The sequence below is a fragment of the Vigna umbellata genome, chromosome 11 (assembly GCF_029865625.1).
Source record: "Vigna umbellata cultivar VRB3 chromosome 11, Vumbellata_1.0, whole genome shotgun sequence".
Classification (NCBI taxonomy): Eukaryota; Viridiplantae; Streptophyta; class Magnoliopsida; order Fabales; family Fabaceae; genus Vigna; species Vigna umbellata.
In genome coordinates, this window is record NC_142175.1 from 29,979,145 (window position 1) to 30,004,032 (window position 24,888).

Below are 24,888 nucleotides of genomic sequence, written 5' to 3' on the forward strand. Positions count from 1 at the left end.
ATATAGATTCATTTTATTATTTAATTTATATGATTTAATTTAAATATCATAATTTAATATTATAATATTGTTCAAGATTTATTAATGTACTCATCACTTAGCCAAAATTGGCATCAAGTGTTCAACCATGCAACAGCTCGGCCATTCGGCCTCACTAGTTTTCAGTCGTCCGGCTTCGCAGTGCAGGTGGTAAGACCATGCAAACCACTCGGCCAAGAAGAGTGCAACAACCGAGAGGTAAATCCCTCTCGTCCATTAGGAAATTCTTCAGGAATTCCTAGGTTGAAGACCAAGAGGTAAATTCCTCTCTCTAGAAAGATGAAGTCGAAGATCGAGAGGTAAATCCCTCTCGTTGAAGAAAAGACCGAGAGGTAAATCCCTCTCAGCCGAGAGGTAAATCCCTCTCGCCAGAAAGATAAAGTCGAAGACCGAGAGGTAAATCCCTCTCAGCCGAGAGGTAAATCTCTCTCGCCAGAAAGATGAAGTCAAAGACCGAGAGGTAAATCCCTTTCGGTCGAGAGGTAAATCCCTCTCGTCAGAAAGTTGAAGTCAAAGACCGAGAGGTAAATCCCTCTTGCCAGAAAGTTGAAGTCAAAGACCGAGAGGTAAATCCCACTCGGTCGAGAGGTAAATCCCTCTCGCCAACAAACTGAAGTTAAAAACCGAACGGTAAAGCTCGTTCCCTACGAAGAACTCCTAGGTCAAAGTCATAAAGCCAAGAGGTAAAGCCCTCTCGCTAGGAAGTTCTCCAGGAACTCCTAGTGCAAAGCCGAATGGTAAAGCTCGTTCCCTAGAAAGAACTCCTAAGTCAAAGTCAAAGCAAAGAGGTAAAACCCTCGCTAGGAAGTTCTCTAGGAACTCCTAGTGCAAAGTCAAACGGTAAAGCCCGTTCCCTAGGATGAAATCCTAGGTCAAAGTCAAAGCAAAGAGGTAAAACACTCTCACTAGGAAGTTCTCCAATAACTCCTAATGTAAAGCCGAACGGTAAAGTTCGTTCCCTAAGAAGAAATCCTACATCAAAGCCGAACGGTTACAAACGTTCTTTGTGGAATCTAATCCGGCCTTATAAAATGGTCGCTCAGCCTATTGAAATTCAAAAGAGAAGTTATAAAGTCCACCGTTTCGCCAGTAGCGAGCAATGATTAAAAACAGCCTCCTCAAACTCATAAGTCCTATAGTTATCCACGGCTAAAGTCGAACACTTAACTCAGACTTGGGGGGCATAATGTATCGTACCTAGTGGAGACCGAACGGTTAACATTCGGCACCGTTCGGTCCATCCACTCAGGACCGTTCAGTTCATCCGCTACAGTCAACCAGGTCAAAGATTGGGCCGCAATTGGGTCAGTGTTTAAGTTATTGGGCCAATAGTCCAGCAGATGATAAAATAATCAAGACTATCTAATTAAAGATATTGATAAGCTGTTTATCAATAACCAACCGAATCTTCAGGTAAGTTTGTTGTTATTTCGTCTATGAAGCACTTATAAATACAATGACAAGGCCAAAAGCCAGGTATGTTCCACTTACGTTCCATTTAGGGTCTACTCACACTCAACTCATATTCTTAAATATTCAAATAGTGATAATCATTCACTAAATACTCAACCAAAAGCCGAGGCTCTTCAAATCACACGTCTAACTTGACCGTCAGAGTATCTTTTGCAGGTACTTCCCCCCCTCCCCCCGTCAAGAAGGAGACCGATCGGTTCACGCCAATACCGAACAATCGACAGCAAGATATTACAGGAGCGCGAGCGACCAATCGAAGGACGAGCGTTCGGTCTATAGTGCAGGAGAGCGAGCGTTCGGAGAGCGAGCGACAAAGTTATCCAGGAACGGTAAAGTCACGTGTCTCGGTCCCACAAAAAATATCTACCGAAAGAGTAAATAATTACATTTATTGATCAATTGATTAAATTACTGATTTGAGCGTCGGAGTGTCTTTCACATGTATCTGTGGTTAGAATTGAGACATATAACATAAAAAAAATTTGACTAAGTATACCAAGATAAAATAAACTTATTTATTAAAAGCCAATCCGAAAAGTACCACATGTTTTTGAAAGTTTGTTTTAAAATTTTTGTCACATAAAATTCATTTTGAAATACCCTTTATATGATCCCAAAAAATTGTTTAAGAAATTTCTACGAGAAATCCTATCCCAAAAATAATGTTTTACAAACTCTGGAAAACTGATTTTGGAAGATTTCCATAACAGATAATCCATAAGTCACCTCACAAAAGTAAAATGGTCATTTTAAATTATACGGAGTGCATATAGGATTTATGGGGGTGCAGTAGGAAGAGATGCACATTGAACGTCTAAAAGCCCACATTAACCTTACTATAACCCATTCAAAATGAAAAAGGGAAGTCTTATTTGTACCCCTTTTTAATTTTTCACCATGATGTTTTTGAAAGTTCATATAATTCCATAAAGTCATCTTAGCCTAACACCCCTCTCTCTTGACTGGACTTACTCTTTACCAAATAAAAAATATTGTTGGGCCTAAATAGAAAACACAATATGTTATAAGAAACGGTTTCTATCTGCACCCTGTGTTACTTTTACACTGCATGGTTTTTCCTTTTGACTTGTCACATATAAGATGTTTTTTACATCAATTAAAAGTTTAAAAAAATATTGAAATAAATTTTAGATAACTTTAAATAAATTGAAATAAAGTAAAATATTACAAAATACACACATATACATATATATATATATATATATATATATATATATATATATATATATATAGGTTTAATTGCTTCTTTTGTCTCCAGTTTCGTTGAATTGTGTCAAATTCATCCTCATTTTTAAAAAAGTTTCATTGTCGTCCTCACGTGGTGTAAAAGTTTCATTGTCGTCCTCACGTGGTGTAAAAGTGTCAATTGAATCCAAACATAGAAAAAATTTGTGTCAAAGTAGTCATTTTTCCTCCTATATCTCTGTGTCTTCCTTTCATACAATCAAGTACAGATATTCATTTTACCTTATCCAATTTAAGGCTTTTCATAGCTCCAGAGAAGTGACATATGAAAGGAAGACACAGATATATAGGAAAAATGACTACTTTGACACAAATTTTTTCTATGTTTGGATTCAATTGACACTTTTATACCACGTGAGGACGACAATGAAACTTTTTTAAAAATGAGGATGAATTTGACACAATTCAACCAAACTGGGGACAAAGGAAGCAATTAAACCTATATATATATATATGTATGTATGTATGTATGTATGTATGTATGTATGTATGTATGTATGTATGTATGTATGTATGTATGTATGTATGTATGTATGTATGTATGTATGTATGTATGTATACATATATATAATTAGTAAACGATGACTTCGGTTTTTATTCAAGTCAATTTTATAATTAGAATTCAATAGAAAGTGTTTAGAGTATGAACTTTAGTTCCATTGATTTTATCTTAATCAACACCCACAATAAAAATGATTAATTATTAATGATTTTCAATGTACAAAATTAGGCAAAGCCAACATAGCAAGGGCTATGTAATTAGATGGCTGAAAACAAACCCTAATTAGCCGGAGCTAAGTTTACACACTAACACACCTGTCAATGATTAATCAACTAATTAATTAATTAATTTAATTAATTAAACCCGTTAACCCAACCTTCCATTTCTCATTATAAGTACCTCTCATCCCTGCCAAATTCAAACAAAAAAGAAAAATTATATATAAAAAAAAATTCTTTGTTTCTCTTCTTTTTTGTATTTTCTCTCTGTCGTTTCGTTCCGTTCATCTTTGATCTCCGTGTTGAAGTTGTAACATCAATATTCGTGAGAAAAAGAAGAAGATATATAGTATATAAGATGGGTTTTCTTCACAAGCTTTGGGACGAAACGTTGGCGGGTCCCACACCCGAAACGGGTCTGGGCAAGCTCCGAAAGTTTAACAACTCATCCGCCGGCGGCCCAGCGGTGGCGGAGGATGTTCCGATCAGCCGCAGCATCACCATTATTCGGACTCACTCTGGTTTGGGAAGCACCTCAACCTCTGCTCCTGCCTCTCCTTCTTCTGTGCCGGACACCCCTTGCACCCCCTTCTCTCGTTCGTAACACCTCTCTCTATAAAGCACTGAACTTTGACGAACACAAGTTGTTGACTTTTTCTTTCGATTAAATCGACCAGTTTTTAAGAATTTTACGCTTAACAATTGCAGCCGAGGCGCCGGGCGGTGGTGTCAAGAAGTTCACGAGGAGAAAATCGTCAACGGTGGAGGGTGCTGCAAATAGAAGTCCGACGATTTACGATTGGTTCTCTGGTTTCTGTTTTGCCCTTAATATCTACGACATTTAACATGGCAGATATGCCGCTTGCACTTACGTGCATGTTTTGTTGTGTAAAACTTTTCTTATTGTTGTTTTTGTGCTTTGTTTGCACTGTGCAGGGTGATCATGAGCGCTTTGGATCGCTACTGAGAGTGGAAATGAGATGTTTTGCTTTTGAACTGACTTGAATATCATCCCGCAGAGGCAGAGAGGGATTACGTTTTCTGTACATACAGCAACACTGATTTCAATTTCCATAGGGAATCATGTTATTTTATTCATTGCACCTTACTATACTATGTACATATTATATGGTATAAAGTATACGAATACATCAGTACTACCTGCTTATAAAATGGCTCAGGTGATTTGCAGGGTGTATCCACCAGATTGAGTCAGTGCTTCATGGGATTCCAAGGTTGTGAAAGAGTAGAAAACCAGCTTTTGTATATATGTTTTTTTTTTTTCCTTTTGATTTCTTGGCTGTTGTAAATATGACTTTTGTACTCTCAGATCTCTATTGGTGAACTCAATGAAGCTTGAAAATAGTTATTGTATATAAATAAATATATGTTTCTGCTTTTTTATAGACCCTTGGTGCTTAGTGACATATCTTTATACATACATAATCAAAAGATTGAGCATGCATCAGCTATTAACTCAAATAGATGATTAATAGTTACATGAAGATGTATGGCCTCAATCAATCAATTTGTTCAATTCAAAGGACTAAAAGAGCGATTATTGTTTGAGGAAATTAAGAGGTAAATGCTAGGATGACACTTCCTTAGAAATTAAGCATTCTATAGCAATTTTCTGTCAAAATCTGAAAGGACAGTTATGGTTTGACCCCAGCTTCGTTTAGGTTGAACAAGTCTTCACCTTCTCAATCAGATCAGCGGCATCTTGGACGGTGGAGATGTTCTCAGCTCCACCTTCTCCAATAGAAATGTCAAACTTTTCTTCCAAAGCCATCATGATTTCAACCTGTTTAAATTTAGGCATATCAAAACATATGTAAGATTAATACTTATTTATCTTCTATCATGTAAGATAGAACTAAAAACAGTGCTAGAATTTGAGGCCTTACAGTGTCAAGAGAATCAGCACCCAAATCTGAAAATTTAGTTTGCGGAGTCACAGTGGTTTCATCAATAGAAAGTTGCTTTGCAATTGTGCATTGGACAATTTGCATAGTTTCCGGATGAGCCTTTGCCCAGTAAAGGAAACACATAAGAGAAGCCAACAAAACAAGAGACTTAAGAAAGAAGTATTTAACAGGAGAAAATGGGAGAAAGAAATTATTACAACAGAGCAAGAGATTGTAGTATTAAAGCCAGCAGAGCGTGTATAGGTCACTTTTGTTGCCTTCTTCAACTGGACTTTATGTTTTAGCCCACTAAATACAGAACTTTCCTGCATAAGAAAACAAATTTACACATTTCATGAAAAGCAATCCTGTTTAAGTTGAAAAGAATCACTATAGACAACAAAATTCTCCCTCTGATAGAATATAGCCTAATTAAGGACTTGAATTTTAGATTTCTGGTTAAGTCAGAACAATTTTGACTTAGTTAATCCATGTCTCTACTACTTAAACAACTGGTAAAAGATACAAACTTAATTTGACGAAGAAAATGGTGTCTGTCATACCATTGTGGACAGTTTCTTCATTTGGTGAGTGGTTGTTGTTCTGACCCCAGAATTGAAGGAGAGGGTAGCCAATGAAATTGATGAAGTGGATAGAATATAAGCCATGACTTATTTGGGGAAGTGCTCAACCAGAAAACTAAAATTCCTAAGAACTTTATTGACTACACTCTAATGCAGATTTTATATGGGTGATGCCATTGAGAATATAAACAGATATAAATATATATATATATATATATATATATATATATATATATATATATATATATATATATATATATGTGTGTGTGTGTGTGTGTGTATGTATGTGTGTGTAACTATTTAGATCAAACAGCTAATAGGTTATGAGTTGGAATCGATGATTCAGAAAAATCATTCTGAGGAGCCATAAATTGGACGGAGTGCACCAGAAAATGTGTCTTTTTTACATTTGAGGTATTGATTATTGAATGAGCCATTCCATGGCATGATGCAAAATATATTCCAAAAGGACAAAGACACTTCCTACATTGATGTTTTCATGGTGCATGTCGCTCATCCTTATTTTTGTCTGCATTACAACTGATCAACACAATGTCAATGAGACAAGACAGTACATACCTTTGTCATTGTGTTTTATTTTAGGTATTTATCATCCCAAAGTCGCAATAATCCAAATTAACGAGTCAAGTTTGATCAGGTTATTATTTAGGGGATAGAATACTGACATTTTCTTTTTTTTAGAAATGCTAATAAATTATTCCTTTAATAAATATTTTATTAACTAAAGTTTATTGAAAAATTAAAAAATTGTAAATTTACAAAGTTAAAACACTGTAACATTTATTTTTTCAATTTAAGATATCAAAAATGAATTCGTTTTACGTTTCAAAAATTAAAAATATAGCTAAATCTAAATTTTACTACGCGGAAAGGCTGATAAAGGGAATAACTTTACAAAAATTGCTCCATATTCCCGAAGTAACCCTTTGTATTTCATCCTTTCCATAAATAACTTATATTAATTTTTTTTCAATGATGGCTAGTTGACATTTTGTTAAATGAAATTAATTTAATTTTAAAAAAAATATTTTTCAAATATAAAGAAATAATTATCTACTATTATAATTTATGTGCAATTGTAATTACTAACCATTAAACTAAGTTATAACATGCATATGACATAGATTTTTAGTAATTGAGTATGCATTTTTCTAAATTGGTGATCGTAAATATCAAATATTAATGATTTTAGAAGGTCATCAACCTAGTAAAAGATAGATAGAAATTACGCGTATATAAATATAATTTAAAAAGGTTATATTAGGAATGATAATGTGAATGCGTTAAGCGGATCAGCTTGCAGGTTTCCAATGTTTATGAGTCTACTTATCTACATAAGTCTGACTTGCATATACTGACTGGTCCGCATTTTCTAGATTTAACATTTGTTTGAGTTGGTGATGTTATTGCAATGTGTTGATCATTGTGTTGTAGTTATATTCATGGGCTCTTATTATCATATATTGAATATATTTTATTTATTTTAATAATATAAAAATATTATGCAAAGTATTTCATAATCACAAAATTATGCTAAGTCATGATATTTGAATATATGATATGATCTTTATCAATTAAACTAAAAAGGCAAATATGACATAAAAGTAAAGACCATCATGCATTATACAACATGAAATAAGCTCTTCTTTTTTTTTTATTAAAGTTAATTATGCACAATCTTGATTTTTAATTACAAAGTATAGGTATACTTTCAAATTGTATGTAGTTCTAAATATATTTATTTCAATAAAAAATATTCAAAATGTTAAATTAAGATATATTTAAGTTATTTATGGATATTTGTACCAATAAATGGAATAAGTTGTGTAATTCTTAACATGATCATATAGAGTATATCATTAAGTTGAGTTAGAAAATTTCTTTAAAAAAAGTGATGCGGTCAGCCTAGGGGCTCTCAAGTCAAAAAGAATGCGAGACACGTCGTAATATTCAGTCCATTTTGATAAGCGTGACAGGCTAATCCAACCCGTATTTTACAAGTCAAGTGTGAGGCGGGCCTAAACGAACCAAACCAACCCGCATTGTCACTCCTTAGTTATGTTGGTCTCGAAAAAAAATAATCAAGTATTTATATTATCTCTTGTTTTTATCTCCATGCATAATTATTATTATCTCACGCATATATCGGATAAACTAATAATATAAAAGTTTTATCATACCAATGAAAAACTAAGTAAAATAATGTTTCTTTTACTCTTTTCGTAAAGTTAAATATTAACTTTACTGTATGACTGTCTGGTTAGTCATAGACCAGATGGTCAACCTTGACTCGGACTATCCAATGAGTCATTTGGGAGACCAATCAGTCATGTCAGATCGGTTAACCTTAATATTGACCAACTTAAAGGTAAAGTGTAATTACCTACAATTGGATCGTAATTATGTCAATGTTAATTAAAAGCTTACTCCAAAACTTATAAATACATGTTTGAGATAAGGAAGTAGTAATATGTATTTATTGTGCTATTAATTTTGAACTGATAATATTAAGTTGACTTTAACATTAGGGTGTCTTCAACATATACCATCTAAATGGTTAGACTCCATAAAACTTGACTTTAATCTTATACTCCTAAACACTAAGAATTAACCACAATAGTGTACATTTCTTTTCTATAAAATGTATAAATACATAAAATTTATTATGTTTACGATTATATGTGTAACGTCCCAGATTATATATAAATATATATATATATATAATATAGCAGTCCACATTTTTAATATAAGAGAACAGTTAGAAGAAGACTGTAAATAAAGTATTAAGATTACAGTCATCCAAAAGAAGTCATAATTTAAAACTTAAACACATTAGAGTATTTGAAAATGATAGTACTTAATTTAGAAATTTCTAAACAAACTAAGCTGCATTATCATCACCATCGAGGGCCTGCTCCATGAGTACCTCATCTACCTCTGCTCACATCCAAGTGGATGATCATTGCAAAAGAAAAGCACACACAAGCAAAACACAAACACAGAAGCAAGGGTGAGCTAGATATACAAAAATCATGTTATAACAATCACATACAACATGCAAGTTTAATTCAAAGTTAATGAACCATACAACACCACTTGTTACACTTTACACCAGACTCGTCCGGACTTAGAATGATTGTCGAGCTATGGCGAGTCATGCACTCGTGGTGGCCTCTACTGCTTTGCAAAGTCATTGCCAATGGGTTTCACCCTACCACACTCACGAGGTTAGTCCATTATCACTCACCTTGGGCCATACTGGAAGCACCCAAGACTAGGACCTCCTGCTACTCCTCACCACATGGATCAATCCTCTCTACTTGAGAATGAAAGACCATTGGAGTTTTAGATAACCCCCAAGACTGAGCTACCATGCAAATCATTGTAAAACACACCAAGGGCACCACCATGAACCCTCTCCTCGAAGATCATGGAGTTACGTCCAATAACCACACTTGTTACATTCAACCACCAAACATGTCTCATACATTCACATACTTTCAATATAATCACATTACCACCATCATATTATGCATTCCAATCATTCCACACACTTAATTCAACCAAAGAAATAGCAAAAGAAAAATCTGGACTCAGAGGATTCGCAGAGCGCATCCTATTCGCAAGGCGGGACAAGAGAGTCTCGCACAGCGCACCCCTTAATTCGCTATGCGAATTGACTCGCAGCATGCACCAAAATTCAAACCTCTCACATAGCGTACCCAGGTCGCTATGCGAGAGCCTAGACAGAGACTACCCCTTCCAAAGTCTCGCTATGCGCCCAAACTCGCCCTTCAAATTAAAATATTAGTAGTTCCAGACCATCACCAGTCGCATAGCGACAGGATTCGCTATGTGAATCACCAGACAGAGAGTAGCACCCTCCAGTCATTCGCACAGCGCACCACCTCACACAGCAAATGACTCAAACAGAGAGCACCCTCTACAGGGACTCACTATGCGAGATCATTCGCATAGCGAGTCTGCATAATCTGCAGAACGCAAATTCTACAGAATTATGCAACTCTCACACCCTTTACCATTTCTAGTCATTTTCCCCAACTTCTAACACCTCTAATTCATATTTTATACTTAATTAAACTTGTTTAGATGTTTATAAACGTTCCTACTACAATTCTAAAGTGGTTTAGGCTCAAATTCTACTCTAAAACACCAAAATCAACAACTTAGGGACCCAAATCCAATTCTACTACTTGTAACTCATTTTAGACCAGTTTGAGGTTCCTAACAAGTCAAAATTGACCTATTTGAGCTACCTAAACAACCCAATTCCACTCAAGATCTCCAATGCCCAAAATCACTACCTCACTTCCTCTCAAAGTGGCCTAAAACCCTAATAGAACACCAAGTTTCCTACCTATTCAATGTTACAACAGATATCTCACCTCAAACACTTCAACCTAGTAATTACAGCAATTAGATACATCTAAAACAGTTTATAAACATTACACTTCAGCTCCACATTTATACAGTCTAGGACATGCAACTAAATCTTCCCAAATCAAAACACAATACCAACAACACAACAGTACAAAACTCAGCATACATACATCACATGCAACCAATTTAAAACGTATCCTAGCTCCCCTTACCTCAGAGATGTCACAGCACAACTCACAACACTGCTTCCACAGTACCCTACTCGGTGAAGAACCTCAACAAAACCCTATAGACCACCACATGGGTGATAGGAACAACTCTTAGAGCTAGGATGAAGTAGAAAAGGAAAAAGGAAAAAGTACAAGACACATGCAACCAGCAGAGATTGCATGTGCTAGGTTTAAGAACGAAGAAGAGGTTGCATGTAGGGACTTACCAGCCTAGAACCCGAAATGAATTGGTCAGTTTCGAAGCCCTCTACGTTGCGGGCGTTTGGGCGCCACCTGATCGGAAGTCCATTGGCTCAGTGAAGAGGAATGGAAGAGAGAAAGAAGAGATGTGATACAGAGAAGACAAAGAAAAGAGGAATAACTGAGTTCTAGAGAGAGGTTGGGTGTTTATGCTAATGACCAGGATATATTTTAAAAATCTATTTATACTGAAAAAAATAAAAATCTGGTCCATTAGGATAATACACATAATCACTCTTTTAACCCATTTTCCAAGTTCTCACAATATGTTACACTTAAAATCACTCTTAAAATAAAAGAATTATAAGTTTTGAAATTATCTATATTAATATTTTATTTTCTAATAAAATTAAGTTATTAAATAGATTTTGAGAAAATAAAAATCATAATAGGTTATACTAGTTTCTCATATTGTACAGATTTTAAAAAATATATAATAGTAACATGCATTATATTATTAACAAGAAGCATGTGTGGAATTTTTATACGTAATTAATATTTGAACGAGTTATTTATAGTAAAATATATACTTTCAATAATACTTTTTCATCCACAACTATATTATTTTATATTTGTTACTGTTACATATCAAAATAATAATAATAATCTATGTGCATGTTCCAGTGTTAATATTAATACTAATAATATTATTAAAATAAAAAATAATACTATCTTATTAATAATAACACTTGAAGTTAATATTAATAATAATATTAGTACCAGCGTTAATGTTCTATCACAGGTAACGTGTTTAAAGTAGTTATAAATGTGTTAGGAAAACTTTTTTCTTTAATATGATTTTGCTTGTGTAATCTCATCTTCTATAAGTAAACTTAATCGCTTATAGAATGAATAGAAATTTAGGTTAAGTATGTTTTTCTCATTAGTAAAAAGTTGGAATTAGTTTATTTTTAAAATTTTAAACTAATTTAATTATTTTTTAAATAAATTTATGTAATTTTATTTGAAATTTTAAATATGTTTCTTAATTAATATTAAAAAAATTGTGTTAAACAGTGTAAATAATTCAAATATTTTAAAATATTTAATAAACTCAATAAAATTTGGTTAAAATGATTAAATTTACACATTTTTTTAAATTAATAAATTAAATTGGATTAAAATTAAAAAGAAACTAATTTTAATTTTAACTAAAATTAAGAAATAAAACATATATTTAACCCTATAAATTTAACACTAGTTATATGATAATGAGAAAGACATATGATATTTTTAGTTAAAAAGAAAAGTGATGTTTGTATGATGCAGACCTGGCATGCAGCTTAACCTAATGTACAATCCCTGTGAGATTCTGGTGTTGGAAAATAAGTAATGAACGGTGAAGCTTTGTCAAGTAGTGTCCTCAATTGTAGGTCACCACTGTACCTATTCACAGATCAGAGATCATCATCACCTCCTTATATATTTTTCCTTTAATTATTTATTCTTTTTAAAATGTAATACTGTCCTTTTTTTATTTGAGTAGGACAGTATTTTAATTTAAAAAAAAACAGAATTTGGTTGAATAAAAATATACGTATAATATAGAATCCCGTGAAATTGGCGGTGTGCTTGAAAACAAATTCAGTGAAATTAGTCTGAAATTAAATTAAATGAGTTTAGGCGAGGTTCTTGAATGAATAAAAGTGAAAGCATGAGAGTGCAGGACAGTCTATACTTAGGCACACCAACAAATTACTTAACAAGAAACAACATGACGTCACGCCTATAAACAAGGGAAACAAAAGCAACATTAAAAGCTGTTACCACTTACCCTTGCCTCATCTTTGCTTCAAGCAGCTACAATTTTATTTCCCTTATTGTCCTCCTTTCTTCTCCGGTGCTAAAAAAATAACGTAAAGTAAGTTTAATTAAGCAGGAAATAAAAGATGAATTTGAGAGGGTAAAATGGGTATATCAGCGGAAGAGAGTTAGAGTTGTGTTTATCGTCAAACTCGTGAAGCAGTGACACCAGACAATAACAGAGAAGGTCCACCAACTCAGCCGGTGACGGAGTTTTTGCACACGTCCAATTCAATTCTGCCACGTCACCAACTCTTCCTCTGCTCTCTACCACGTGTCGACGGTCACCGTCAACTCACTCCCTTCCGTCAACGAAACCCCAAAAAAGGTTCCAAACCAATTTCACCCAAATTTCTTTTAAATAAATGAAAATAAAAACGAACAAGGCACGAAAAGGCGTCGATATATTATCGCCGGCCAAAATTCAATTAGATTAAAATAAATAAAAACCCTAGCTACGTTATTTTTCTCTTTCTCCGTCTCTTTCTAACTTCGGTTTCTCTATCTACGGTAGATCGGCGGCGAGAAGGATATGGACGATGAGGAAGAGATCCAGTCGCATCCGTCGCCGGCGAGCGGATCCCCGGTGTCTTCTCCGAGGGCGAACGGACGGATAACGGTGACTGTCGCGGCGCCGGCGCCGTCGAATAGTTTGGCATTAGCGCTTCCGATTCAGCAGCCGTCGAAGGGCAACGGTGGTGGAGGAGGCGGCGGAGGAAGGGAGGATTGCTGGAGCGAAGGTGCGACGGCGGTACTGATCGACGCGTGGGGAGAGAGGTATCTGGAACTGAGCAGAGGAAATCTGAAACAGAAGCACTGGAAGGAGGTGGCTGATATCGTGAGCGGCAGAGAAGATTACACGAAGGCGCCGAAGACAGATATTCAGTGCAAAAACCGGATCGACACCGTAAAGAAGAAGTACAAATCGGAGAAGGCTAAGATCGCCGCCGGCGCCACCAGCAAGTGGCCGTTCTTCGACCGTTTGGACAAATTAATCGGTCCAAGCGCCAAGATCCCCGGCGCCGGAGCCTCCTCCGGTACCGCCGGCACCAGCGCTGCCGGAAACAGTATTTTACAGTCGCACAAAGTGCCGTTAGGGATTCCGGTCGGCGTTCGCGACGGCGTGAATCAGTATCACCGTCCTCAAAGGCCGGCGCAGCAACAACAACCGCAGCCGGTTCCGTTGAAGAACCAGAAGATTCAGTTCCGGCGCCGCGGTCCACCGTTGGAATCAGATTCGGACGAGCGTGGCGCGTCATCGCCAGCTTCGAGCGACAGTTTTCCCCCGGAGAGTTTCGAGCGGAAGAGGCCGCGGGTGATGAGTTCGAACGCAGGGAAAGGAAGCGAAGGAAGACGGAGGGCGAAGGGTTGGGGAAGCGCGGTGAGGGAACTGACGCAGGCGATTCTGAAATTTGGCGAGGCGTATGAACACGCGGAGAGCTCGAAGCTGCAGCAGGTGGTGGAGATGGAGAAGCAGAGGATGAAGTTCGCGAAGGATTTGGAGTTGCAGAGGATGCAGTTTTTCATGAAGACACAACTGGAGATTTCGCAACTCAAGCTTGGAAGAAAAGGTGCTAATCCTGGCAACAATCACCATAGCACCACGAACAATAACAATAACAACAATCATAACAACAATAATAGCGACAGCGAGTGAATGTGAGAATGAGTGAGGGATAACTAGGTTAAGCTTAAAGTTAAGGTTAAGGTTAGGATTGAATTGCATTAGCATGTGGTGTATGAGTTTAGTTTTTATTATTATTTATCCCTTAATTGTTACAGTTAACTTAAGCGGATTGCTGCACCCTAAAACAGAGCAGGAAAACTTGCAGGAGTATGTGCTGAGTAGTGAATAATCTAATAATCTCTTTGCAGCAGATGTATCAGTTCTCATAATGTGTAACACCGTTCTGGGTTATATTAGTATCAGGCATCATATCATCATTCATTATTCGTAGCTCTAGCATAAACTATTGTTTGTACATACTTGAAATGCAACCTCATGATGCCAATTTAGTGCATTTTGAATTTCATGCAATAGCTTAAAGTTTATTATTAGATGAATTCCTGAGCTGTTTCTGTTCTTCCTGGAGACACACTCATGTCTATTAAGGTTGATCGATCACCATCTGAAGAGACGTTTCTTTAAAAAGTCTATATATCACAGACATTATCTGCCTTAGCAAATGAGTGCACAGCAGACATCTTTTGCTTTGGAGTTTGTCTGTTTTAAAGTGAGAGACGACTTTAAAATGCACTTTATAACAACATAAAGTTCCAATTATTAAGATATAGTAAATAAATGAAGTTGTTAAGATGTGAGTTATAAAACACTTTCTATTGATACTTTTTTATAAACAAAAGCTAGAAATTTGTTATACAAATGCTTTTTCTCGAGTTCTAAATCTAACAGGGGTATCTTGCGTCTGGGAAGTCAAATCCCGTTTCTTCAATTCATTTTGTTGTTGAAACTGTGTTGCTCCTATACACAGTGCATTGAAGTGATTTTGATCTCAGACAGGACCTTGAAATTCAACACAGCACTGACAGATTACCAAACACTAAGTTGGGCTAATCTTGGAGATATTTAATGACTACTATGAAAGTTTTAATGACGAATTCTTGTAAGGTGACACTCTGGTATTGGTTTTTGATGTCTTTCCTAATTTCAGCTTTGGATTCTTTGGATACAGCCTCTAAACCCTACACTAATGCTTACATCTTAACTCTTATACGGGTAAATATTGGTTTGACGTCTCTTGCACTCTGCCTAATTTCAAAGCTTAGACTCTTGTCCACGCTGCCAATCATATCATATCAGTTCCTCGAATTGCCCAGTATATTATATTTAATCATAAGTGCTTATATCTAGAGAAATGCTGAATGTTAGGTAGATCGAAATTGTACTATTGAATAGATCTGCAATCAATTGACTAGAAATAAGTAAAAAATGTTCAAATGCCTCGAGTTTAAATAATGATATCATTAAAGCTCATATTTAAAGCATTGGATTCTGGTGGGTTCATAAGACCAACAAACCAAAAAAGATAACATCTTTGGTGAAGTTTTAGTTGTTTCCCTCGTACATTAAAAATAGAGAGAGAGAGAGAGAGAGAGAGGTAATTGACAGTGTCTATGTTTAAGATTAATTTCCTCTCTGACAGCATTTCTGCATGCTGGTTTTTCATTACCTTGGCTGAGATTGAGTAGATGAAATCAAATAACTTGCCTTGGTGAAGTACTTTGTTGTATAAAATCCTTCAAGTCTCTATCAATGATGGAAGTCTCCAAATAAAGTACATCTTCATAGCTATCCGCATATAAGGAACACGTATAACTTAACAAGATCAAACTAAATTATGTACTTCTTTTATATTGTTCTGTGATCACTATTTGACCTTCAATATTGCTGTCTATTTTAAGTTTCAACTTTTTTTTACAACAGAAACTGTATTTGTAATTGAAAAATATATTTAGTCTTCTTGGCCAAAGTAAGCAACACCATATGCCACAATCGGACCCAATTAAACATTCTTACACCTACTTAATTATTATATTTAATACATTGTTCATTTGAAAATTGGGTTAAAAGTGTGGTGGAAATTAAGAGAAAAATGTACACTAAAATTATTTTTTTTTAGTTTGTAAGTTTTAAATTATGGAAGACTATCTACTGTTTGTTGGTTTTTATTTTTATCAAAAAATAAGATAAGAAGATAAAAGTTTAGTGTTCAAGATAAAACTTTCCATATTAATAACAAAATATAAAACCACCTAAGAAAAGATAATTAAAACTTTTCTAGTGTTTTATAGGAATAATAAAAAATAAAATCACCTAAAATGAAAGTAAGATAATTAAAACTTTACTAGTATTTTTTTTATCAAAACCAAAGTTTTATTTTGCTTCATTAAAAGCAATATTTAATATCAGGATGGCACAAGCATCTTATAGTACTTTGAGTGATTGATACAATTGACACAGATACTTTTCTTAGAATTTAACGTGATTGTATATCTTCTAATACTTTAATAGGATAAAATTAATATGATTTATTTATCACTTAATATAGTTATATAAAACTATATATATATATATATATATATATAATATATATATATATATATATATATATATATAATATATATATATATATATATAAAGAGATATATTTATTATTTCTATTTTTTTCTTTTTATCTCTACCACTTACACTTAATAATTAATTTAATAATTTTATTTTTTATTATTAATGTTAATAATATTATTTATGACAATATTAATATTGTTAATACTATTTAAAGTAATTTAAATAATGAGTGTCATAATTTCTAAATATATTTCTCACCATCATGAATTATTTTATTATGATTTTATATACAATTTTATTTAATAATTTCATTCTCTTAATAATAAATATTATTATACATGGATTAAAGTGAGATATTTATCACTTTTAATATATCTAACAAATACCAACAAGATATTTAATACACAAATTATATAAACTTACTATCCAATTACACTTTTAATTACTAAATTAGTAGTTAAGTCTATATAATAATATATTATTATTATGTTTTCATTATATTTTGAAAGTTTACTATAATGTTAAAGAATAGAAGAGTAATCTTCAAGATACATGTAAAAAATAATAGTTCTAAAATATATTTTTTGAATTCCTTGAAAAAAGCATAACAAAATTAGAATAAAATTTTATTATTAAAATCTTTAAATATAATTTATTTTAATATAATAAAATCACTGGACATTTATATAAGATAGAGATTTAATATTGAGAAAATATAAAACATAGTGAAACTATAAAAACATGACACAAATTTAATATTAGTAAAGATTGATATTTTGTCACCATAATAATAAAATAAAATAGTTTAATATCTTTTTGTTGAATATATCTAAGGTATTATATTTATAATAAAATAAATATAGACTAAGTTTAAAATATAAATAAATAATAATAATAAACTAATTATAAATAAAAAATAAATATAAAATATTTAATAATCTAATATATTTATAAGTTTCTCTCAAATATCCATACAAACAATATATATTAAGCTTTTATATTACATTATAAATTTTTAAGAAAATTAATATTTCCTTATATATATATATATATATATATATATATATATATATATATATATATATATATATATATATATGTGAGTTTGGTAATTTGCGTACACTTTTTTTTCAGTTGGTATATTTTAGTTAGTAGACAAAAATATCTTCATATATTATGGATTTTAAGTTTTAAGATTAAGGATATTTGAATAATTTTCATTTTCAAAACTAAAAAAAAATAAGAAACTCCCAAACCCTTACTTACATCCCTCATTCCTCTCAATCCTTTCCCTTTCATGTTTCTCACTCCAACATTTTCTCTGTCATTCCCTCAAAACTAAAAAAAAATAAGAAACATTCCCTGTAAAACAATTTCTTACAAAAATGATTTTATAATGAGTTTTCATTTTATAATTTTTGTCTTATCCAATTTTATATAATTTTCACAACCATAATGACATATGAAGGATGGTAATTGGTCTAGAAAAAATCAGAAATACTCGCTGTTAAGCAATTTCTTACAAAAAAATATTTTATAATGAGTTTTCATTTTATAATTTTTGTCTTATATAATTTTATCTAATTTTCACAAGCAGAATGAAATTAAAAGAATTGGTAATTGGCCTGGAAAAAATCAGAAACACTCACAATTTCTTACAAAAAATTGATTTTATAATGAGTTTTGATTTTCACAAACATGACATCCGAAGGAATTGGTAATTGGCAGAGGGTTTTTTGAGAGATGATAATTCAACGTCTGCAGATCATGAAATTAAAGAGGTTAGTAAAAATGATAAGATTGAAGAGATCTTGAATGAACCTTTGCTCGAAGGCGAATATGTCAATGACTCAACTCTTTACAAAGACAAATTGTTTAAAGGTGAGTGTTTCTTATTTTTTTTACTTGGAACTACAATAGGATGACAATGTTAGAGTGAGAAAGATGAAAGAAAAAAAGGTTGAGAGAAATGAGAAAGATGAGTAAGGGTTTTGGATTTTTTTTAGTTTTGAGAATAAAATTATTTAAATACCCCGTTAAAAATCCATAATATTTGAAGTATTTTTGTTACTAAAACCCGTTACACACTACTAAAGTGTACCAACTGAAATTTAAAACTTTAAGATTTAAATTTCAAGGTTTAAAACGGTTTAAATTTTTTGAATTTAATGTTTAGACACTAATTTCTAAAAAAACATAAACTGAGAGATTAACAAAGTCTTTTCCAATTTTAGAGAAAAATAATAATTACCTTAAACTTCATACATAAAAATATAATTAAATATTACTAAAAGAATACGCGATAGTAAAAAATAATAAAATTATTATTATTGTTGTTATATTTATAAGATTAAATTGTAAATAATTTTATAATTTCATGATGAATAATTTTTAATTCTTTTATACGTAATTTTCTAATTAAAGAAAATAGTTAAATTTTAAAAAATAGTCAAATTTAAAAAACAGTTATTTAAAGGATAAAATTAATAAAATAATTATTTTAATTTAAAAAAAATACTTAAAAAATAAATGTGAACATTAAAAAGGAAATTCTCTTTATATATATAGGAATCACATCACATGTAACATTAAATATACAAGTAAATATGAAGAGTTGAATTCTGGAATGACAGAGTTGTGGCAGTGGATTAAAAGGAACAGATTAATTAAACATGAGAGGTAGATAAATTTATAATTATTGAAATGAGTGGTAGTGAGATGTGGAAATAAGTAATATATTTTGGAAAAATGTGATGAGTTTGAGTTTATTAGAGAAGAAAAATGGTGGTCCCAAATAGGAAAGTAGTTACTATCACACTCTTCTTTTCCTTTTATTCTACCCAATACTTCTGCTTAATTAATTTCTTCTTCTATTAAACCTACTTCCATACAATTATAAAAACTATTAATGAAGATTAATTAATAATATAATAAAAATAAGCTCTATTTATTTATACGTATATTATATTATATTATATTATATATATATATATAATATATATAATATATATATATATATATATATGATTAATGTATTTAAATTATCAAAAGGATCTAAAAGTTATATTGGGAGTCTTCTCATTGTTCGTCTAAGTTGTTAAGAAGATATTTGTAGAAAATATTCTAGTAACAAAGTCATATCGAAGTTTCGAAGTTTTTAATGTAAGAGATATGAATCACACCTATATTTATAAATTTTAGAATAAATATTTAACAATAATTTAATTATGAATCAATTGTGAATAATTATATTTTACTTATAAATAAATTAGTTTTATGATTATCTTAATCATCCATCGATTCATCTTCTTCGTAATCATCTAGACTTACTAATAACTTATTCAAATTATACAAAATGACTATCCTGACAAAACGATACATGCATAATTTTTCATAATCTTATATATAAATATTAATCTATAGTGTAATTATAATTAACATGAATACATTTTTTTTATTTATTAGCATATATGAGATTTAAGTAGGTAAAATAAAAAAAATTATGTAAAAGAATTGTGTATAGTAATAAAATACATACACTCGTAATGGATTATAAATATCTTATAATTAATTGTATTTGAAAAACATATTTTAAATTTCCTTATATATTAACAACATAATTAATTATTTGGCATTTCACACACTATTAATATATTCATTATTGTAACTATTATTTTTCACTTCAAAATATCCTAGAATTTTGTTGAGTAAATATTTTTCTTTTCATTTTTGCTGTGTTTCTTTTCTAATTAGAATACAATCGATCCAACCATTTTTTTTAAATATAACGGATAAAATATTTTTTTTCTCATATAAAGGGTTTTGATAACTTTTTCTTTTTACTGCCAATACCATAGGAAAATAAATAATAATAATAATAAATCACTTATCACCATTTTTTTTTCTTATGGATTTTAACAATTTTTTGTTAATTGGGTTTGCAACATGGATTATTTGAAGTGGATAATGAAAATGTTTTCGTTTTTCGTATAATAGGGTTGAACTATTTTTCGTTTTTAAATACAAAAAACACTTTATTTTATTGTATTTTTTTAGTGCATTAATTAAAATTTTGATGTAGATGCATCACGGTTTAACTTGTACCCTTTTAATGCATTATTTCAGTTATATGTCGCTAAAAATTTATGTGACGTTAAATTTAATGATACTTCATGTTTAATGACAATTTTTTTTTCTATATTTATCTCTTGAAATTGCTTAGTATAAATATTTATCAAAATGAAAACTATTTTCTATGACCGAAAATGGCTAGTAATTAATATATCTTATATATGAAATAATCTTTTTAATTTTTGTATACGATGGGGAAATAAAAAGAGTAAAGGCATAATATAATAGATTTAGAATGAGTTTAGGACAGAGAAAGATGAAGTTCTCATTCCTTTTATTAGTTCTCATACCATTTATTATTATTATTATTATTATCATTATTATTATTATTATTATTACAATTATTCTTCTTCTTATTATATATATATATATATATATATATATATATATATATATATAGATACATATACATATATATATATACACACATATATATATATATATATATATATATATATATATGTATATATGTATGTATATATGGTGACGATATCTTAAAATGGCGCGATAACTGAATTTGAGAAAGGGAAAAAAATTGAAGAGACGCGACAACTGAAGAAGTTCTTCGAGAAAGCGAAAGTTGGAGAACTTGAAGTTCGAGAAAGGAACCGAAGCAATATCACAAAGTAAGCTCTTCTTTCTTGTTTTCGTTTCCGGTAGTTCTTGCATATGTGTTTATTTTTTGATTCTTTGATATTTTTAAGTTAATATTGTTTTAAATTTTTTGTTTTAATTGAAATATTTTTTTGTTTTAGAAAGAACGAGTTCGACATTTTTTTTCCATTTTTCGGTCATTTGTAGTTCTTGCATCTGTGTTTATTTTCTGTTGGTTTGATATGTTTTTTATTATTAATGTTTTAAATTTATTGTTTGTGCATTCGTAGATCATAAAACGAATTCGACATTTCTTTTTATTTATGGGTCATTTGTAATTATTGTATTTGTGTTTATTTTGTTTTTTCTGAATTGATGTGTATTGTATGGTTCGGACATACTTACAATCATCCCATAATCAAACCAATCAGATGGCCCGGACCAACATACAATCATCCCATAATCAAATCACTCGGATGGTCCTGGAAAGTAAGACACGTTTAAACATTGATTGAACATGACATATCCAGCAAGCAAGACTAGACGATCATGAGCAGAACGGCCGACCACAATCAACAATCAAGTTTCATACAAAGATTAAGGTAAACAGTAATTAGAGGTATTAGGTTGAGATTGGGTCGTGATTAAGATTCCACTAATCTCAAACCTATACAAAAAGCTATAAATATAGGTCAAAGGTAAGATGTAAGTGATCGTATTTACTGTGTATTTATTACCATTACACTGAAATATCGTATGGACAATTAACTAACTTTGACAGGTACACATCCAGACGGTAGAGCAAGAAGGAGGACTAAAAGAGTAGATACCGAACAACATCCTAAGAGAAATTGTGCAGATGTTACTGACTCGACCTCGTTATGTTTTAAATTTCTTGTTTGTGCATTAACAGTGATGTTCAAACTTTTGTTACCTTTTTTAGGATGAAATTTTTAATTGTTGCTATTCCAATACTTTATCATGAAGAAAATGATGTTTATCTATCCTTTAATAACCTGAAGAAAAGTAACTCTAAGTTGTTAATCAATGTCCATGTCCTAAACATTCTTAAAATAAAATTAATATATTTGAGTCAAATTCATTTAAGCAAAGTTCATTAGAAAAGAGGAAAGATATATAAGAAATGTTATTTATTAAGGTAAGATTTTTTTTATAATGTAAATATAATATATCATATTAAACACGAAAGTCTTTACAAGCACCGTATTTCAAATCAGAAAAGAAAACATTTCGGACAAATAGGAAGAGAATATATAAAATTTCAAGAAAAAAGAGAGTCTGGTGGAACATCTTAATTTCAAGTAATAACATATTTTTTTGAAAAAGAAAAAGTAATAAAACATCTTTTCTTGTAAGTTTTATTTGAAGACAATTTTATGCATTAAACCAATTCAAAATAATATGACAGCGAAACTAAAAATTAAAATTAAAATGTGTATAGTGTAAAAGGTAAATTGTTTTAATTCAATTAAATATCAAAATATTTTACTACATTGGATTGAATTTTAAATTGAATTTTAAAAACCAATCAAATTCAAAATTTTATATGTAGATTCTTATTTAAAATTTTATATCTGATTGAAAATAATTTTAGTAATTATTTTATTAAAACAAATGCATATACAGTACAAATTTATTTTAATAGCCTATATTTAAAGATACATAATAATATTAATATTAAAGAACAACTTTTAATATATATATATATATATATATATATATATATATATATATATATATATATATATATATATATATGGTCTTTTGAATTATTTTTATCATGTTACATATAATTTATTATTTATCATTATTTTATCAAAGAAATTAAAATAAAATGAATTAGTAATTTATGCATTATGTAAATTTTACATTATAAAAAGGAAATATGATATACATGAATGTATATAAATAAAAGTGCATTATCAATATAGTGTGATATACATGAATGAAGTGTATAAAAGTTGAGTTACAAGTTTGAAATAACATATAAAACATTATTGATGAGCTGTATTAACCAAATTTCTACATTGTATATTTAAATTTCATAAGTAAAATTATCAATTCATATTTATATATTACAGAATTATATTGGATAGAAAATAATTTTAATAATTATTTTATTAAAAATAAATAAATATGTTCTAAAATCTATTTTAATAGTGTATAAAGGTAAATAATAACTTGTAGATAAAATATTTATTTGTTTTTTTAATTACTTTTGTTACTATATAATCCCTTATTTATGAAATTATTCTTCAATATTTTTTATAAAGAAAATAAGTAATAATAATTTTTATTAAAATAATTTCATTAAATTAATAGGGGAAGATCTAAATTTTAATATGATAAAAAACCTATTATATATTAAATGATTTGTTTATATTAATTTTCTATAATGATTATTTAATTTAATATATGATATATCAATATTTATAAAAATAAGATTTTAATGATTTCTTAATATTTAAATTTTAAACTAATATATATATATATATATATATATATATATATATATATATATATATATATATATATGGGTTTGCTAACGCGTACGCCTATTTTTCAGTTGGTATATTTTAGCAATGTGTACCGGGTTTTAGTAGACAAAAATACCCTTATATATCATAGATTCTAAGTTTTAAGATTAAGGGTATTTTAATAATTTTCATTCTCAAAACTAAAAAAAAAAAAGAAACCCCCTAAACCCTTACTCACCTCTCTCATTCCTCCTCTCAACCTTTTCTCTTTCATCTCTCACTCCAACATTTTCTCTGTCATCCCTATTGTAGTCCCAATTGAAAAAATCATAAACACTTGTGGTTAAACAATCTTACAAAAAATAATTTTATAATGAGTTTTCATTTTATAATTTTTGTCTTATCTAATTTAATCCAATTTTCACAAACATAAAAGAATTGATAATTGACCTGGAAAAAAATCAGAAGTACTCGCCATTAAACAATTTCTTACAAAAAAATGATTTTATAATGAGTTTTCATTTTATAATTTTTGTCTTATCTAATTTTATCTAATTTTTACAAGCATAATGACATCAAAGGAATTGATAATTGGCCTGGAAAAAATCAGAAACACTCGTTGTTAAACAATTTCTTACAAAAAATGATTTTATAATGAGTTTTCATGTTATAATTTTTGTCGTATATAATTTTATCTAATTTTCACAAGCATAATGACATCAGAAGGAAATGGTAATTGGCCTGGAGGGTTTTTTTAGAGATGATGATTCAACATATGCAAATGATGAAATTAGAGAGGGTAGTGAAGATGGGGAAATTGAAGAGATCTTGAATGAACCTTTGCTTGAAGGTGAATATGTCAATGACTCAACTCTTTTCAAAATACAAATTGTT

The 24,888-nt window shown here is 30.6% G+C and overlaps 3 protein-coding genes and 1 long non-coding RNA gene across 6 annotated transcripts; 2 read left to right on the top strand and 2 right to left on the bottom strand.

The window, feature by feature from the left end:
• Window positions 1-3,687: 3,687 nt before the first annotated feature.
• On the top strand, window positions 3,688-4,904 carry LOC124820595 (dormancy-associated protein homolog 4-like). Of its 3 annotated transcripts, none has more exons than XM_047292321.2 (3): window positions 3,688-4,094; window positions 4,207-4,308; window positions 4,435-4,904. In XM_047292321.2, exons 1-3 carry the CDS (start codon window positions 3,857-3,859, stop codon window positions 4,437-4,439), a joined length of 345 nt encoding a protein of 114 aa, XP_047148277.1. In that variant the 5' UTR covers window positions 3,688-3,856; the 3' UTR covers window positions 4,440-4,904. The 3 variants fall into 3 exon arrangements, with proteins under 3 accessions (XP_047148277.1, XP_087957667.1, XP_047148275.1); XM_047292319.2 differs by having other exon boundaries at window positions 3,690-4,094; window positions 4,207-4,300; XM_088101541.1 differs by having other exon boundaries at window positions 4,207-4,904.
• Window positions 4,905-5,007: 103 nt separating this feature from the next.
• LOC148191489 (acyl carrier protein 1, chloroplastic-like) lies at window positions 5,008-6,153 on the bottom strand. The gene is made up of 4 exons (XM_088101540.1): window positions 5,969-6,153; window positions 5,624-5,731; window positions 5,406-5,525; window positions 5,008-5,302 (listed from the first exon to the last, which is right to left on the bottom strand). The coding sequence occupies exons 1-4, from the start codon at window positions 6,071-6,073 to the stop codon at window positions 5,177-5,179; spliced, it is 459 nt and encodes a 152-aa protein (XP_087957666.1). The 5' UTR covers window positions 6,074-6,153; the 3' UTR covers window positions 5,008-5,176.
• Window positions 6,154-8,811: 2,658 nt separating this feature from the next.
• LOC148191490 (uncharacterized) lies at window positions 8,812-12,764 on the bottom strand. Its single transcript, XR_015783097.1, has 5 exons — window positions 12,656-12,764; window positions 12,153-12,267; window positions 10,848-10,914; window positions 10,624-10,697; window positions 8,812-8,947 (listed from the first exon to the last, which is right to left on the bottom strand). It is a non-coding gene; the product is annotated as an uncharacterized LOC148191490 (long non-coding RNA).
• A 107-nt stretch (window positions 12,765-12,871) lies between these two features.
• On the top strand, window positions 12,872-14,748 carry LOC124820593 (trihelix transcription factor ASIL2-like). Its single transcript, XM_047292317.2, has 2 exons — window positions 12,872-13,012; window positions 13,199-14,748. Exon 2 carries the CDS (start codon window positions 13,217-13,219, stop codon window positions 14,339-14,341), a length of 1,125 nt encoding a protein of 374 aa, XP_047148273.1. The 5' UTR covers window positions 12,872-13,012; window positions 13,199-13,216; the 3' UTR covers window positions 14,342-14,748.
• Window positions 14,749-24,888: the final 10,140 nt, after the last annotated feature.